Consider the following 17,962-nt stretch of genomic DNA (forward strand, 5'->3'; position numbering starts at 1 on the left):
AAGTGCAGCGCTTCCAAACGACCTACCAGTGGCCGAATTCTCGGCCGTAAAGAGCACAAACCCCTGAACCAACCAATAAATGGCTCATCCCGCCATCTCCTCCATACCCGATGTGGCCATGCATGGCTGATCATGTATTAATCATGGGAGGTTGGGAGCTCGCGTTTGTGATCGGTTCTTCAGCAGGGTTCTGGGACTGGAACACATTTGCTCACACCACCCTCGTGGGAAGCACATGCTTCTCGCAAGGATTGCTGCTTAGTCCGGCGCACTCCTTTCTAGAAGGCGTTTAGTGGCCGACCGGAGAGGTCTGGCCACCTTACTCTGTACTCTGTACAACGTAAGTACTATGTACACCGTAATAGCAGAGAGTGTTATTGCATGAGGGTAATACTCGACATCATTATTGCAGGCAACCTGCATTGCATTGCATTCCTGTTTCCCGGGTAGCAAACCGACAACTGCTTTGAGCCAGCCATGGCCAATATATTGCATGTCAGTATGCAGTCTCCAGATATCGCTAGCTGTAACTTGTTTCACATGGCTACCTAGCCTACTCCGGATTTTCGGTGTTACTATCATACTAACTATACAGACACACCTTTTATCCTCTAGGCTGCCAACGTCCAATCATGAATTCACCCGACCCCAGTCCTAGCGGGGTTGCGTGACTGTCAGGGAAGAGGGGTAGCTGTAGATCACGATTTAAGCGTATAAGGTTACAACCCTGCGTTTCAGAGGGAGGCATTGTGTGACCTGACGAGCACAACTGATGGGATCGGAGGATGATGGATTCGGCTGGTGCAGTCGGGTTGGAAAGAGTGCGAGTGGTCTAGTGCTATTATCGCCTGGGAAATGAACCAACCAACCCCAGACCGAGGAAAGGTATACTACAATCACTATCACACAGGAAACTGTCAAGTGACAGAGTTAGGGAGATGAAAGAGTAATGGCTATAGAGGTACGATAATTGAGGCGGATAATTGAATGGACTGTACGGAGTAGGCCATTCTTGAGGTAAGACATAGGACATCTTAACACAAAATAGCAAGATAACTGGCAGTCTTAGCAAAATCGAGACTATCTAGGCAATAGCAGAGTAGTAAGATAATAATGTGGTAATGCTGACAAGGCGTTAACTCGCTCGGCATTTGCACTTTTTCCAATAGACTCGTCATGATCGGGGCTGGCACACGCAGCTCCATTCAGCATCGGTCTGGATAATTACTGCGCCGCGTGGACCGCAGTACTGGGTCCAGATGACTTGGAACCAATGGATAGGCCGGACTATCCGAGACAGAAGGAGTACAGGAGCACAACGTCGTTTCATCAAGAGAGTCTACAAAGTACAGATTAATGGTTGGAAGATGATAGTCTCGGGTGGGGGTGTTTAGCAAAGACACGTATAATGGGGCCGGTGTGGGACAAATGCCAGCAGTGCGAGCTGTTTTAGCTTAGGAAGTTATTGGGTGTGAATCAATGCCTGAACAGTGTACTTCGTGTTCCGAGAGACTTTCGGCAATAATATTAGAGAGCTGCATTCCCATAGAATTGATGAGAATGAAATATTGAGTGGTAATCTGATAACTATATATAGAAACCGTGCACATTCCCAAGGTTCTTCAGAGGAGATTTTAAGGCCCACGGAACCTTTCGGGAAGGCGGGGGACCTTACCATGGGACAAGTCAGGCACTCCAGGGCTGGTTTTCTTTACTTTGTGAAATGTACTCCGCGTACGGAGTACAGATACAACGTATACTAAACACCCAATTAAATGTTCCAGGTTAAACAAGCCAGTAGGATATGACTGGCTGGGGGAGTGTGGCTTGGACAAGGCGACAAAATTAATAATAATTAAAATAAAAACAATAAAAATAATAAATAAAGCGAATAAAGCGAAATTAGTGAGGCGTCTGAACCTAAAATGGCCAAAAGCCCGCAGCCACTCGAGGAAAGTTGGGGGGTATGCAGGAGAAACTGAATCGAGAAGAAGAAGGAAAGATTAGCGTCATGACGATTTCAAGAGAGGGGGCAAACCCGATCCCTTTGGACCTCGTGTTATTGATCGCCCCACTGGAGCCACTGGAGGCCAAATATTCAGGCGAGGCTTGATTGGCAGGAATTTCAACAAATCGGACGAAGTGCTCAGGCCAATAAGACCGGCGAAAGTGAGAAGAGAATGATTTTAATGATTTTAATGATTATGGAGTACTAGAAAGGATATACGGAGCAGGGATGGATGATGGATATTAGATTGGGCATCTTTGTCTTTGATATCTATACTCTTTCTATGTCTATGTGAACTCTCTGTCTTATTATTACAATAAATTCCACATCTTCTTTGTGGCGCAGTCATTTGCCCCTGACATTACTATTCGGTTGGCTCGGACTGAGAATCGACACTCTGACAGCTGATTCATTGTCCCATCGTCTTTTTGGCCCTTTTTTTTCTTCTCTTTGGTTGGATTCTGATGGCAAGGCAATATTGTTGACAATTCCCTTTATTTCTTCCTGCATTGCAAATCATCTCCAGTTCATTCTGGATCGGTGTGGAATCTTTGCTACGTCAACAGGTTGTTGACATTCCATATCTCCACCGCCTCTTTCCCCTCTCACTTTTATCTTCTTTTCATCCCCATTCAACCTAGGGCATTGAAAACAAACATTGTCTAAAATGTCCTCACCACCAGATATAGACCCATACGCAGTACTTGGTGTCGCCAAGGAGGCCACTATCCCTGAAATCAGGGCCGCCCACCGAAAGCGGGTTCTCAAGTGCCATCCGGACAAGATCCAAGATGAGTCGCAGCGGATTGCTGCCCAAGATGAATTCCAGAAAGTCCAACAAGCCTATGAACTTCTCTCAGATGATGTCCGACGGACTAAACATGACCAAAAAGTCAAGATAGCCGAATTGAAGCGTGAACTACTGGAACGCAGACGAACAGAGTCGGCGTACAACGCTTCACGAGGGAACGGATCCGCCAATCGCGAATTCCGCAATGGCCACATCGTGGAGGAGAGAGTCCCGATGGAAGTCTTCTTTGAGGAATCAATGCGATTCACGGACGAACCACGCACTATGTCTCGCAAATTCGAAGAGTTTGGCGTGCGCTCAAAGTCAAAACCAACAGAGGAGAAGAAGAAGGCTCGAGCACCGACGAGTACATATCACCAAGCGAAGGAACAGCGGGACACGGCCAAGGCGACACATTCCGACCGCGCGAAGACCCGCGATCAGGAGCGACGACGACAGCGACAGGCCGAGGCCAAGTACGACAGTACTTTCGATATCTGTGCAGAATCCGACGATGCATCTGATTCCAGTGCTCCCCGCTACGTTTACAAACGAACTTCAACCCCCCGCCGAGAGCGTGAGCGTGATTCACGATCCCGACCATCAGAATCCTCTCGTCGCCGTGAACGCCGTTACGACGAAGATGACGATGTCTCCGATCACTGGCAATCCAAGATCGAGAGTCAGTACTTCAATGCAGAGGATTATATCGCATCCAAAGCCCGGAAGTCCAAGTCCCCACGACAGTACCATGGTCACGACTTGGCGGAACCAGAGTCGTCCACTTTGCGATCCGCGGGACGGTCCACCCGCACCCGTCGTCGTTCTTCGTCGCGCGACAGATCCTACGAGCACCTAGAGTCGCCCCGAGCCTACGAGGTCAAGCCACCCAAGATGCAACCCTCCGCAACCTCCCCGGGTATCAAGGTGCCTCTCCGCCCTTCGTTCCTCAACACCCGTGCCGCAACCAGCTCTAGCTTCCGCCAAAAGCGGGAGAGCCGCGACTCAACACTCTACGAAATGGCTCACGAGCCACTGCCATCGCGAACTTCCAAAGCGCGCGATCGCAACGATTCGGGCTACTCCAGTCCCGGTACCCCTGAAATGCCCCCGAGGGGCACCTCTCCCAAGACCGCAACCCGCTACAAGGTCGTCCAGGAGCCAGACCACGTCGTCGTAGAACCGAAGTCGTCAAAGTACCGCTCGGCGAGGTCCCCCGACCGGGATCGCATATCCTCTACACGGCCGGTACCCAAGCGAAGCAGTACCTTCCAAGCCTACACCGAAGGCGCGCCTAGGGTTGAGACTCGGTCTGCGCGCCCTTCTTCTCGACCCCATCCGGTCGAATACATCACTACTGCTCCGAAAGAGAACATCAAATACAGCCGGACATACAAGCCAGAAGATGTCACTTACTCGCCGAGGCGCGCCTATTACTACGATGAAGAATATCGTCCTCCTGCTGTGGGAAGACGCCAGTCTGCCTATTAATTCAACCACACCCATGAAACATGATCACGACAAATCACGCCTACAGTTTTTTAAACATTATCTACTTTTTTCAATCTTATCAAGGAGTCGGGGCGTTTCCAATTCTCCGCTTTTCGCACATACGTCGTTCCACCAAATGTTGGAATTCTTTGGGGGGGAGGACTTCGATTCCCATTTGTGTCACCTGGTCTGCTTATCCCTGCACAGTCAGGACGAGAGGCCTGCCCAGGTGGACGGGTGTATCTTTGTCATGGCGCATTAGGGCGGGTATGGGCGAGGATGGTGTGTTGCATCTGTGCCTCAAATCCTGCACTTGTGGCGTATGAAATTGTCTTTGTCTACTGATGAGTACATTCTTTTTTTCTCCCGTTCTTCTGTTGTTTCACTTTTCAATCTTTATACGTTGTTGCTCCCGGGCTCTTCCTAGATACCCCGTGGACTACCTTATTGGAGAAATCCAATAAACGAATTACGCTTTTTCATACGATATGATATGCCATAACCTTGAACCTTTATTGGTTCTTTTCTTTATTGGTTTCTTATTTTTCTTTTGCTTCCAACTTGTAAGACGGAGATGTTGGGTTGGGTTGGGCTGGAAATTGGGCCACTTGAAGTGGCGGAGAAAGCCTCATAACTTTGTGTATGGTAGTTGCATTTTCTAAGAATAGACTGTTGTACTTACGAATTTGTTCAGTTCAACGTTGGAATTGTTTAGAAGACTGCAAATACTGACCTGTTATATAGTCATGTTCGAAATCAGTTTTAACTCCCTACTCTGATAGTAAAATACCACTGCTCAGCCCGACACATCGCTATAGTGCTGTAATTCCTCATAGAAGTGGAATCTTTCATGCAACCAAAGAGAAAACCTGAATAGTTTGGCAAGATTCTTCTTCCATCTGACGTCTTGGTCTCCTGTCCCTTGTAGCCTTTACCTACACTCGTTTGACATCCAAAAGGAGGCAGCAGTGTCATTAAGAACTAACCCTAGTAGCCGCTGCGCGCTGTAATTTGATAGACAAAGAGCTAACTTAGAATGAAATTCTATATTGAATTCTATGTCTAAACTCATCACTCTAGCAAGGGTAATATAAGAAAGTAAAATAAAAAAAAGCCCCGGCAGAATCTAAAGCCAAAATAGAACTTAAATCTTTGCTCATGGCAAATAGATCTCTGTATTCGTCGTCATGCCATGAAGATCCCATATGTCTGAAAGCTCCTGGGATGCTATTGGAAGAGGGACATGCATCGCTCAATTCCAAGGGACTCAGCCAGGAACTCATTAACAAACTGGCAGTGCGGGTCCATCTGCTCCTGAATATCGAGCCAGCTGTTGATCTTCGGGTAGATGGTTGAAGCGTAAGTCTCGTTGTTGAACAACATCTTATTCCAATGAGGGCGGACATTGTATTTTTCACCGAACATGGGAATGAACTCTTCTAAAAGGTCTTGGTAGAACCACTGGAGGGTGTAATTGTTGTAGCTCGGGATCCAGGAGTACTCCAGTGTGGCAAAAATACCACTTGCATTAGCCGGCAGGTTGTCCTTGTTAACCGGAGATAACCAGTTATCGTCACCCTTGATGAACCGGGTGATGACCGTAACATCGTCACTCAAATAACCCCCGTGCAGGCCTTCCTCGATAGGGTTATCAAGTTGGTAAGGCTTCATGCGATCAGACTGGGACAGGGCGTAGTTGAAGTAATCCTTGCCAGCTTCGGCCAAGTTCTCCATGGGGAAGAAGTGCTCGAATTGGCCCATAAACCCACGGTAGCAGATACCAGCCGGGGGAGTGGCGATGGCATAGTTGTTGTAGTCGTAGCAGATATAGTCGCGGTCACAGCGGCCACAGTCATTGGCGCAGAAGTCCACAGAGCAGTTTGGGGCACCCTTGTAGTCGGTCTCCTCCCAGTATACTAGAGTCAGACTGGTCCGAGGCACAAGCTCCTCGGTGGTGACATTCCAGTCCAGGTTGGGACCGATGATGTTGACCTGCTCATACTTGTCGGCATACTCTGCAATCGTCTCGTAAAGTTCGGTGATGTCTTCAGGCCCCTCGACAATCTTGGTAGTCCGCTTCAGGAATGATAAGGGTTCTGCCTGGAGAGTGACCTCGACGACGATGCCCAGAGCTCCGATGCCAATTCTGTAGGCCTTCAGCAGATCGGGGGTATGCTCCTGGGAGATGACATGAATATCTCCCTTCGCATCCAGCACGCGCAGGCCGATGATCTGGTTGGCAAGGTTCTGATGCTGCTTGCCAGTGCCGTGGGTACCAGTAGTTGCAGCACCAATGTAGTTCTGCACCATCTCGCTACCGAGGTTGGCCACCTGGAGGCCATTTTCCTCGAGAGTCGGGATGAGATCAATCAGATCCCAGCCGCCACCAAAAGTGACGGTGTTGTTCTCAAAGGTTTCCAGATGCTTCAGATTCGTCAGACTGAGAATGTAAGAGTCTCGCTCAGTCTCTCCGTCATTGACACATGTTGTGAGGTTGCCGAAACCATGGCCATTTCCAACTGGCTTGAGCATGGTCTTTTGCGGGTATTGGGTTCTAACAAATTCAACAAGGTCCGCTTCATTGTCAGGCACAAAGTAGCCTGTGGCCTCGCATGTAATATCGAATTGCCAATTGAACCAGCGGTGTGCCAGGGCTCCTGAGCCGTTCAAGGCAAGGAGGGACAGAAAGGCAGCGCCCAAATATGAGCTAGAGCCAACCATATTGAGTGGATTGGCTATATCCTGGAGAATGAAGGATCAGCATGGACTTTAGAAGGGTGAGAGGCAATCTTGTGGTCTCTAGTTCATACCAATTGCTGAAGAGGCTGGAGTGAAATGGAATGTGAGTGCTATAGTGAAAGACGTGGGCCAGAGTGATGCTTTTATGTCAAAATCCCACGAGATCCTCTGATCAATCTAATGATTGATACCCATCATCCGGCAAAAAGGCTCTTGTGGGATATTAAACCCCGAGTCCCACAATATCCGTGGGTTTTTTTTAGATCTTTGAATGAAGATTGTCCTTCTAGCATCGCCTACATCTTGTTAATTGGATAGAACAATCGTCGATCATCCTTTTTAGGGTCATACCAATGGCTTGGTACTTGGGCAGCATCCTAGGTAAGGTTAATTCAAGTGAGCTGACCCGGCAATGCGTATGGCCGAACCTTTTTGGCGTAAATAAGAATGAATTTGATCGACGTTCATGTCTTTCCATAGCGTTCCGTGCAAATGCAGACCAGGCTTAATACGTCTTTGAGATCAGCCATTGATGTGGCAAATTGGCCAAAAAAAAAAGGTCGAGCATTCTGATCTGATCTAGGGCTCAACGTGGACACTAAACAACCATGGTGTCGTGCATCTCATTATGCGAACTTGGTGGACTACTTGGGGATCTATTACAAATGCCAACACCACGTGGGACGAACTCCCGATGTCGCACCAACCTTGGAAGGAACCTTATCTCCCTTTTCGGATGATGATGCACTCTACAACATAAGGCTGCCCCAGGCACTCAAAGACCACCGGGCCGGTAGGCTCAGCCACCCGCTGTGCCGATCTCTATCTTCATCTCGTATACTCCGTACTCGTACACGAATCCTTACGAGAACCGCTTAGATCAGGGTATCATTACCGCGCCATCCGCAGCAAAATCATAAGATAATGACGTGCTTATCCCTAGCCGAAGCTTCGGCTAAGTTCAATAATACCTCCGTGTGAAAGGGCGGATTTTGTAAGCCAATCCACATAGATACGTCCTTTGCTATTAACATCTTCGAGGTCAGGGTTGATTGGCGGTTCATGCGCGGATAAATTCGAGACGCACTGTAGATCGTCAAGAACTAGACACATTCCAAGGTTGTTCGACAACTTCTCGTCGATCAGAATTATCAATCAGCAATACAGTCTTGGCGGGGTCCCACGGGGTATTGATCGGCGTATAGAACGAACAGCACCTATTTTCAGGCAATACGACATCGCATTCTATTGCCGGTGGGCATATAGTCAAAGGTTGCGAATGGCTAAGTCTGCGTTCTTGTTATCTTGTTGTCGTTATCGATCAGCACTACTTCCCTTGGTAGGGAGACAAACTCTTCCGCGGTAAATAATAGTCTCTAGAAGTGGGGAGGATCTACAATCAGTACTCCTGCAGGTACTCCCCGAGATCTGCTTGAGATAGAGGTATTATTAATGCCAAGCACCATGCAGAAGGCTTTCGACGTCGGTATTGTGACAAAAGATAACGAGCTCCGACAACGGAAAGTCCCTGGACCGCTAACGGTCTGAAGATATCTTTAGATAGCCAAGGCATGGCCCATCGATCTGAATAACACCGAATTTTCCCCGCTAAAAGTTGCAGCTTGAATCTGGCAGCAGCCCTTTCAAAGTTCGGTCAAGATGTTTGGCTCGCACGTCCATTTCGTCCTCTGGCTGGCCTTCCTCGCTCAGGTAGATGTGACCAAGACCACAATGGTCGCCTTAAAGTATCGAGTATCGACATTCCTACCGTGTACTTGGTAGTAAAAAAAAAGAACTTGGCAGCTGTGGGGTTTGAAAGCTCCTGTCCAGCCCGGAAGCCACACCGAGCCCATATGAATGTACTACTAAGTACACGTAGGAATGTCGATACCAAGCTTCTATCTATACTATATGTCCTGAAAGGGCAATAGAAATATCAACCTATAGAGTTACACAAAGGTAGTTAAGGGAAGGAATTTTGCAGATATCAAATGATAGGATGAGTAGATCTTGAATATCTCACTTCAGTTCAAATATTTCTCATTTCAGATTCGCAGTTCTCGTGCTATTCACCACAGTCTCCTCGTCAAGGTTTGTTAACGTGATGAGGATATGGGGATATTCGGCTTCTCCGAGTCTGGGGACTCTATCATACAAAGCATTAGCGACTTGGGACACATCGCTACACGTAACGCTCCTGTCCAGTCCGGAAGCGACACCGGGCCCAGTACAATCATGCCGTCGGTGTACAGGTCCTGCCAAGATGCACTTTCGACTGTTCAACCCAATGTTTTGAAGAACAAAGATGTCATCATATAAATATGTGGAGATTGAGCCCTGAAGGGTATTATGGATTCCTCCTTTTGGATTCTTCACCGGAAATAAAATAACTGCGATTCGGCAGTTTGGCCGAGTGGTTAAGGTTAGACCGCCCAAATTCTGCCAAACCAGAATAAATTAGACTAACAAAATTAAATAGGCGCCAGACTTAAGAGAATTCTGAATTCTGGTCACGAAAGTGTCGTGGGTTCGAACCCCACAGCTGCCAAGTTCTTTTTTTTTTGCTTTGCCCTTATAAACTAGTTAGTTTTCGTAAGCCTGTTTCCTGCTGACAGAGCAATCTTCTGGTCCAAAGTTGGCCCCAGGATTGGCCCCAGGGGGTGATGACATATGCAGGAGCATCCATATGTTCGAAGGTCAATTGATCGGTACAACCAGGTTGTGTACGTCGTTACAGGTAATATCAGTATCAAATCACAGTGCTGATATAAAGATAACTGAAGCTATATGCAAGAGCAGGAGACGCCTAGTAATGGTATCATGTATTAGTAGCAAGTCGCCAGTGTTCTATGCCTTCCTTGGCCCAATTTACTTCTTCCTAGCCTGCAGTGTCTAGGCGCATGTGCACCAAATTTCCGTTCTAAACAAGGACGTATAATGCACACATCTAAAGAGCAAGCAGGGTTAGCATCAAATATACTGGGATGTTGCATATCTCAGAGTGAAAATGTAGATCTTACCATAGACAAACCCAAGATCATTGAGACCCAGAAGAAGGCATTCTAGAAAGGAAGTCAGTGAGACGACAAAATACCAAAGAAAAGAAATGACAGCTTACGTTAAGGATTGTCCGGCCACGGAAAAAGCGAGACTTTTGAATCGCGACAATAGGCAGCTGAAGCATCATAGCTAGGAAACCGTATCCCCGAAGCTTCTTGGTGATGCAGCTCATGACAAGCTCATGAAATATAGAGCTGACCAGGAATGTGATGACCATAGCCACAGGCTGGGAGAAGTTACATCGAGCGGGCCAGTAGACGTGGCGGAAGAGGAAGTGGTGGACAGGGACGTTCCACTCGCGGGAAAATTCCATCCTACGTAGAAATCGTTAACCGTATTATCCGAGCGCATAAGACCGCAATATCAACTTACCAGTCACAGGAATTCCACCAGTCTGCATAGAAGTGACGATCGGCGAACCGAGTCAGCTCTGCAAACGCACCCAACACATATTCGAAGATGACGAGGAACACCAGCAGGAAGATGATCATGAAGGGAAAGAGGAGCATGCTGATTGTTTCGGCAAGGACGAGAGCCTTGTCTGTGGCGCTGAAGGCGACACGGAGTTGGGAATTGGCCTCTGCCAACACGGGGACGATGAATTCCTCGCTTGTCAGGGTGAGCAGGAAGATGCAACCAAATACAGCAGCGGCCTTCCAGCCTATTTCTGACCAGCGTCGCTCCTTTCGGCGGGGATACTCTAGCTCATAGCAAAGGGTCGGGCAAAAGAGGAAGTCAACATAGTTCCCAATGTGCAGGTTCTGCGGGTATGAGATGTTGCCGAGCGGGGAGGTCAACTCCGTGGCCAGGTCTTCGCGAAGCCTCTCTAATGGCTCTGTGGACTGGTCTTCATCACGCTGCTTCATTGAGGGTCGACGTCGGTGTACCTCCGGGTAATGAATGGCAGCCGGTTGCTCAGGTGTCTTTGAGCCAGGCTTATCAAGTGAGGCTAGGCGACGCTGGGTCTCGCTGAGATGCCCGTTATAGAAAGCGTATGAATGCAGTTTCATTAGAATGGTCAAGGTGTGCAGCGTGAAGAACACCTGCGCAGTCCAGGTCCATCGCATCATGAAGGGCCAGCTGTTTTGTTCCATGTCAGCCCTCTTCCGAGTTTCAATATCCGAACAAGCCACAAACTCACTTTATCCATAGAACCAGCCAAAATGCCTCGCCCAAGCTCTGTAAGATCATTCCCCCGCGCGACCATCGTAGCCATTGCGGACCAGCCCGCCACAGCCGGTGCATAGGCAAGACGAGTCCCGAGCTCATCACCATGGCCGCATCGCTGAGCCCCATCCCCCACACATTGGCTGTCAAGAGACTCCAAACGCGCACCTGTAGGGGGTATCCGGTATCCTTGATATTGCGCAAGATGCTGGTCCCGACCATGATGGCCAAGCCAATCCAAAAGAGTGTGAAGAACCCTCGGAAATTATGGTAATCGCTATCGGGATCAAAATGGGACACACGAGGTACATAGTTTATTGTATAAAACAGGCGATTGCGGGCGCGGACTTGCTTCCTCGCGGAAGAGATCGAATGCGCTGATGGGGGAGCATCTTCGGACACAGGGGTTGAACGGCCACTGCGGATGCGATAAACGGGTTAGCTATTGCTCTAAACATAGTCCAGCTGTGTAAATCGAGGGCATTTCACCTTGTATCCTGGGCTAGCTTATCCACTGGAAGAGGGAGAGCCACGTCAGACTTTCCATGCTGAATCGGCACGGCGCGCGGCCGTAAAGTTGCAGATTCATTCTGCGAGACGGCGCTAGACATCCTATGTGGACACAATTGCAGAATCAGGGGGGTTTGCACATTGAAAACACTGAGATGAAAAGGAACACCTAAGAATATGTGGGGTCAGCTATGTTTGGATCTGTTTGGACTCGAAACTCGAAATCCAAAATCACGGCCCACTACGTCAGACTGCTTTTATAGTACGGAGTACGGAGTACTATAAACGGGACATACGGGATACGCTAGTACAAATCTGAGCTAGGCAGATGTATTTAGAGATGCAAACTGTTGAATTGTTGACAAACTTTACATCTCATAATATCTTTGTCGTATTCGTATATTCCCCAATTTAACCGTATTTTCCCCTGCGATAAGCGTGCATTTATACTTATAGTATACATGTATAAATCTTTGAACTACATAATCTATGTATAGAATGCCTGTATTGTATCTCCACAAGTTGTACAATGTAATTTTCCAAATCTGCCACTTATGTCATATTTCTGCCTCAGGTGTCTATCCAAAGGCGGTGTATCTGAATGGTATCAAAGAGTCAGGTGATCCAGGGTATCCAGGCTAGTCCTCTTCCATACTAGTGTCCCATGCCAAGATGCCAGGTCGACTGCCCATGAGGAATAATAATACAACAATCCAGACCTCCAGACCAACAGCCTTGACATTTCTTTCATTCCATTGGTTTTATGAGTGTGGTGCTTGGTTCACCTACTTGCACCTGACTTTGTCCCTTCTTTTCCAGTGAATATATCCCCTCCTCGCCCCGCCGGGGGGTCCCTCTGGCCGCCATGTCTTCCCGTAAGTGCTGCCCGCCGCCCCTCCTATCCCCTGAGATGCATTCTGACCATGCAATCCAATATATCTACAGTCAAACAATTCATCCGTAATGTCCGATCCGCAAAGACCATCGCCGATGAACGTGCAGTTATCCAAAAAGAAAGCGCCGCTATTCGCGCCTCGTTTCGCGAAGAGAGCCATGACTCCAGTATCCGGTTAGCTTCAGCATTCACCTCAGTCAATTCCTCGATCGACCTCTAACAACTGATAGGAGAAATAATGTCGCCAAGCTCTTGTATCTATTTACTCTCGGAGAGCGGACTCACTTCGGCCAAATCGAATGCCTGAAACTACTCGCCTCACACAGATTCGCCGACAAGCGGTTGGGGTATCTGGGGACCATGCTGTTGCTAGATGAGAACCAAGAAGTGCTAACACTGGTGACCAATTCTTTGAAAAAGTAAGTCTCACTGTATTTGACTTGGCTGATGTTGTGCTAACTAAGATGCAGTGACCTCAATCACTCCAACCAATATATCGTCGGTCTCGCCCTCTGTACACTCGGAAACATTGCCTCGGTTGAAATGTCTCGTGATCTGTTCCCCGAAGTCGAAAGCCTTATGTCGACCGCCAACCCCTATATTCGACGGAAAGCCGCGATCTGTGCCATGCGGATATGTCGCAAGGTTCCAGACCTGTACGAGCACTTCCTCGAGAAAGCTAAGAATCTGCTGTCGGACCGGAACCATGGCGTTCTTCTCTGCGGACTGACACTAGCGATTGATCTATGTGAAGCGGAAGAGGAGGAAGAAGAGGAAGGAGGGCCAGTGGGCGTGATCGAAATGTTCCGGCCGTTGGCTGGAGGACTGGTTCGCGCCTTGAAGGGGCTGACAACCTCCGGGTATGCCCCCGAGCATGATGTGTCTGGTATCACAGATCCTTTCCTTCAAGTCAAGATTCTTCGGTTCTTGCGTGTATTGGGTCGGGGAGATGTGGCCACTAGCGAATTGATCAACGACATCCTGGCCCAGGTGGCCACCAACACGGATTCCTCGAAGAACGTCGGCAACTCTATTCTATATGAGGCCGTTCTTACAATTCTGGATATTGAAGCTGACTCTGGTCTGAGGGTGCTGGGCGTCAACATTCTCGGCAAATTCCTGGCTAACAAGGACAATAATATCCGCTATGTTGCGTTGAACACCCTGAATAAGGTTGTTGCAATTGAACCAAATGCGGTGCAGAGACATCGCAACACGATCTTGGAATGCCTGCGGGATCCTGATATTAGCATTCGCCGGCGAGCGCTCGATCTCAGCTTCATGTTGATCAACGAAGATAATGTGCGGGTGTTGGTGCGGGAACTGCTGGCCTTCCTGGAGGTGGCCGACAACGAATTCAAGTCCGTCATGACAACACAGATAGGTATCGCGGCCGATCGGTTCGCACCCAACAAGCGCTGGCATATGGACACCATTCTGCGGGTTCTTAAGCTGGCTGGGAACTATGTCAAAGAACAGATCCTGTCCTCGTTCGTCCGTCTCATTGCGACCACCCCTGATCTGCAGACCTATGCGGTACAAAAGCTCTACTCGTCATTGAAGGAGGATATCTCACAAGAGGGTCTCACACTGGCTGCGACATGGACCATTGGTGAATATGCCGATAGTCTCCTTCAGGGTGGTCAGTATGAGGAGGAGGAACTGGTCAAGGAGGTTCGGGAGAGTGATATCGTTGACCTCTTTACCAACATTCTTAACAGCACCTACGCCTCCCAGATTGCTGTTGAATACATCATCACTGCATCCATGAAGCTTACTGTGCGCATGTCGGATCCTGCTCAAATTGAACGCCTACGCCGTCTGCTTTCCAGCCGAACGGCGGACCTCAGTGTCGAAATTCAACAGCGTGCTGTTGAATACACCAACCTTTTCGGTTACGATCAAATTCGCCGTGGCGTGCTCGAGCGGATGCCCCCGCCTGAGATCCGTGAGGAGCAGCGGGTACTAGGTGCTGCCCCCGCTGCTAAGAAGCGTCAGAGTAAGCTTCTCCGTGGGAAGTCGACGACAAAGGTCGCCAAACCTGCGGAGCATGACCTGCTCCTTGACCTGGTTGGTGGATCCGACGCCCCTGTCACGAGCCCTACCTCGGGCGGATCGAACACCGCCGATCTGCTGGCAGACATTCTTGGCGGAGACTCGGGCATGTCGTCTCCGTCGCCGGGACCTGCTGGCCAAAAGAACGCCATCATGGACTTGTTTGGCTCCAACGGTCCTTCGCCATCCCCGCAGCCCACACAACCCACATCCGCCTCGATGGATCTGCTAGGTGCAGGAGGCATGGGTGTCTCAGCGCCTTCGCCCACCACCTCTCCCGCGCCTGTCACTGCTTCGACCCCTGCACACACCGCGCTCAACAAGGACGGCCTCGTCCTTACCTTGCAGGTTCAGCGAAGCGGCAACATCGCCCAGATACTGGCTCGTTTCCGTAACGACTCCAACTTCGACCGATTCACAAGCGTCGGCTTGCAAGCTGCCGTGCCAAAGAGCCAGCGGTTGCAGCTGAGCGCAATCACCAAGGCCGATCTAGAGGCTGGCGACGAGGGCACACAGTCACTCCGTGTGACCGCTCTGAATGGGGTATGTCTAGCTTCTCCTTCCTATCTTACACCCTTGCTTTCTTTTGAGTCTCAGACTAACCTATTACCTCCAGGGTCTTCCTGCCAAACTTCGCCTCCGTCTTCGCGTCACTTGCGCCCGCGACGGTGGAAACCCTGTCACCGACCAAGTGGACTGGTCCGAGCCGTAGATCAAATCGATGGCAGTGATGCTAAAATTTCATCCAAACGAATGTTTAATTTTCCCATGAACAGTCAAATCCAGTTCTATACACACCGGTTTTCTGCGCCTTGCTTTCTCTATCTATCTAGACTTTTGTTTTGCCGTTTATTTCCCTTTTCTCTTGTTCTTCGTTTCATTGTTTGGAGGGAGGGACTTTTCTTATTGTACATGCTTCAGATGAAAGTTTTAGCGTATGAGGAAGTGCAGGGCGTATTGCATCGAGTCAATGTAGTTAATGGCCCATACCAAAGTTGCACTAGCAGTGTGTTCCTACATGTATGTACACATTTAGATATAGTAGATGTTAGTAGTGCATTGTGACACCTATGGCGCAGACTAAGTCCAAAAGCACAAACCGACATGCGATAGACGACAGAAAGGCTCTATAACTTCAAAAGAGAACTCAGATCAACTGCAGCCTCCGAAAGAAAAGATCAAAAATCTGTATGTAGGCCCTAAAAAACAAGACGCGATTAACTCCATCGCAAGTAACACAGGAATGCAAGATCATAGCATTTATCCAAAATCCAAATCGTGAGCCCAATCTATAAGGCAGAAGAAGAATATACCGAGCACCAGAATGGTATATAACATGGAGAGCAAGTCCAAAACAAGTAGCCAAGCTAATCAGATGTGCTCAATGGGGCCTTCGGGAAGCAGCACCTCTCCCTCTCTCCGGTCACGAGGCAAACAAGCCTTGATTGGAGGACGGACGATGTCATTGAACATAAAGGTTCCATAGACAAGAAGCGCGAAACCGACAACTTGGAGCCATTTGAAGGTCTCCCAGCCGAGTCCAAGCGAGACAATCCAAATGAAGAGCGTGCGGCAGGTGTCGATTGTGCTACGAGAGGTAGCGGAGACAGTACGGGTGACGGACAGACCGAAGAAGTTGAAGCCACTGTAAAAAGCATTAGAGGCCAGGGCTGGAACAAGGATTTGAGGAGCAAGATAAACACATACCCGATACTGATCATGATAAACACGCTGGATATGGCAACAGCGCGGTTATCAAGAAGTTCGTGCAACCCCTGCTTCACATCAAAGTAGCCATATCGACCGGCATCGGTCCGTCCAACGATAAGATACATGATCACCATGCCGACGACAGTAACCAAAAAGCCGAACACGCCTTCCCAACCCACGACATGGATCGGTTCCATGGCGTAATGCTCTAGAATCCACTCCTCCAGCACAAACTGTGTAGCTGTGAAGATCTGCGCTGCAGCAATAAGCAGCACACCAATGATAGTCTGAACGGCCTCGGGGGTTCGAGCGACATCACGCGCCTGTATAAGAGCACGCGATGCCACATCGGTAGCACTCGCATTCTGGTTGATATCGTGGCCTGAGTCACCACTGAATAGAGCTCCAGAAAGACCCACAATAGCCACACCTAGGACAACAATGAAGAGTGCGCTCCACTGGTATAAGTGGAGCCTGCGGCGAAGGAAGAGGACACTGAACAGGCCTACGAAGAGAACAAGAGCACCCCGGGTCATCTGGTAGATACTGGCTGCCACAAAGAGAAGACCCACGTTCATGAGGGTCGTGCCGGCGATATCGCAGCTCGACGGCGCTGCAAGAAGTAGGACCTTCAATCCACGGAGTGGGATGCGGCTGTCAATTTCGGGGAGGGGCTTGGGGTGTCTGCTGTCACTGTCGAGTCCATCGACTGTGTGGTCATCTTCATTATCGATGCCTTCGTCGTAGTCGTTAATCGGGTGGTATCCGCCAGTAAGTAGGGGCGAGGGGTCACTGGATAGGCGTGGGGCGATGTATTGGCGGTAGACGAAGTTTAAGCCGACAACTAGCCAACAGCCCATTTCACCAATAAACATTACGGCTCTGTGTTACCGCCTGGTGTCAGTATTAATCGCGAGTGTTGCGAAGCCTGATCATCGACATGAGGTGAAACCTACGTTTGAATGACTGGCTGCTCGAACAGCTTCCGCTGGTTGGGATCTGGCGAATCGCAGTTCCGCACACATTGCATATCCTGTCCGAGACGGGGCGATTAGTTCATGTTCCTTTGTTACTCGAATCGAGGACGAACCTGATACTTGTTGAGAATGGTGTTGCACACTCCGGTCACGAGCATCATCGTGACCAGGAGGGGAATGAGGGCATTGTTTGCCATCTTGTCCCACTAGAACTAGTTGATAAAAGTTACTCCAAGTGTTAAGAGGAGTGAAGATGAAGTGACCGAAGGGCCAGAGGCCAAGTGAGGAGACAAAGCGGAGAGCTTATCGGAGCTTGGCAGCTGATAACATGTGTCACGGTACCTCCAGGGCTCTCCACATACCTGACATCACCTGTACCTACAACATACCTACTCTGTACGTTGTACACTATGGAGTACGACTATGTGTCTTGAATATTATGTATCAAATGCTACATACATATAGTTATGTATGTATAAAATTCCAAAATCATCCAAAATTCGAAAATAAACAATCCAGTTAGAGAACCTAATCCCGGCTTTTTCTCCCTCCAAACGCCA

At 49.0% G+C, this 17,962-nt stretch overlaps 5 protein-coding genes across 5 annotated transcripts; 2 read left to right on the forward strand and 3 right to left on the reverse strand.

Moving 5' to 3' along the window:
- Positions 1 to 2,675: 2,675 nt before the first annotated feature.
- On the forward strand, positions 2,676 to 4,289 carry N7519_002035 (J domain-containing protein; the record flags this gene model as incomplete). Its single annotated transcript, XM_057288813.1, has 1 exon — positions 2,676 to 4,289. One exon carries the CDS (start codon positions 2,676 to 2,678, stop codon positions 4,287 to 4,289), a length of 1,614 nt encoding a protein of 537 aa, XP_057150015.1.
- A 1,227-nt stretch (positions 4,290 to 5,516) lies between these two features.
- Positions 5,517 to 7,010, reverse strand: N7519_002036 (FAD linked oxidase N-terminal; the record flags this gene model as incomplete). Its single annotated transcript, XM_057288814.1, has 1 exon — positions 5,517 to 7,010. One exon carries the CDS (start codon positions 7,008 to 7,010, stop codon positions 5,517 to 5,519), a length of 1,494 nt encoding a protein of 497 aa, XP_057150016.1.
- Positions 7,011 to 9,948: 2,938 nt separating this feature from the next.
- On the reverse strand, positions 9,949 to 11,866 carry N7519_002037 (putative sterol o-acyltransferase (APE2); the record flags this gene model as incomplete). Its single annotated transcript, XM_057288815.1, has 6 exons — positions 9,949 to 9,975; positions 10,049 to 10,090; positions 10,147 to 10,402; positions 10,461 to 11,168; positions 11,230 to 11,673; positions 11,745 to 11,866. 6 exons carry the CDS (start codon positions 11,864 to 11,866, stop codon positions 9,949 to 9,951), a joined length of 1,599 nt encoding a protein of 532 aa, XP_057150017.1.
- A 764-nt stretch (positions 11,867 to 12,630) lies between these two features.
- Positions 12,631 to 15,427, forward strand: N7519_002038 (AP-1 complex subunit gamma; the record flags this gene model as incomplete). The annotated part of the gene is made up of 5 exons (XM_057288816.1): positions 12,631 to 12,640; positions 12,711 to 12,834; positions 12,891 to 13,079; positions 13,131 to 15,258; positions 15,332 to 15,427. 5 exons carry the CDS (start codon positions 12,631 to 12,633, stop codon positions 15,425 to 15,427), a joined length of 2,547 nt encoding a protein of 848 aa, XP_057150018.1.
- Positions 15,428 to 16,086: 659 nt separating this feature from the next.
- N7519_002039 (putative nucleotide-sugar transporter) lies at positions 16,087 to 17,599 on the reverse strand (the record flags this gene model as incomplete). The annotated part of the gene is made up of 4 exons (XM_057288817.1): positions 16,087 to 16,360; positions 16,423 to 17,307; positions 17,382 to 17,458; positions 17,516 to 17,599. 4 exons carry the CDS (start codon positions 17,597 to 17,599, stop codon positions 16,087 to 16,089), a joined length of 1,320 nt encoding a protein of 439 aa, XP_057150019.1.
- Between the last annotated feature and the right edge of the window lie 363 nt (positions 17,600 to 17,962).

The sequence above is a fragment of the Penicillium mononematosum genome, assembly GCF_028829835.1.
Source record: "Penicillium mononematosum strain IBT 11891 chromosome Unknown utg000002l:1.0-8112719.0:1.0-8118358.0, whole genome shotgun sequence".
NCBI classification, from domain to species: domain Eukaryota; kingdom Fungi; phylum Ascomycota; class Eurotiomycetes; order Eurotiales; family Aspergillaceae; genus Penicillium; species Penicillium mononematosum.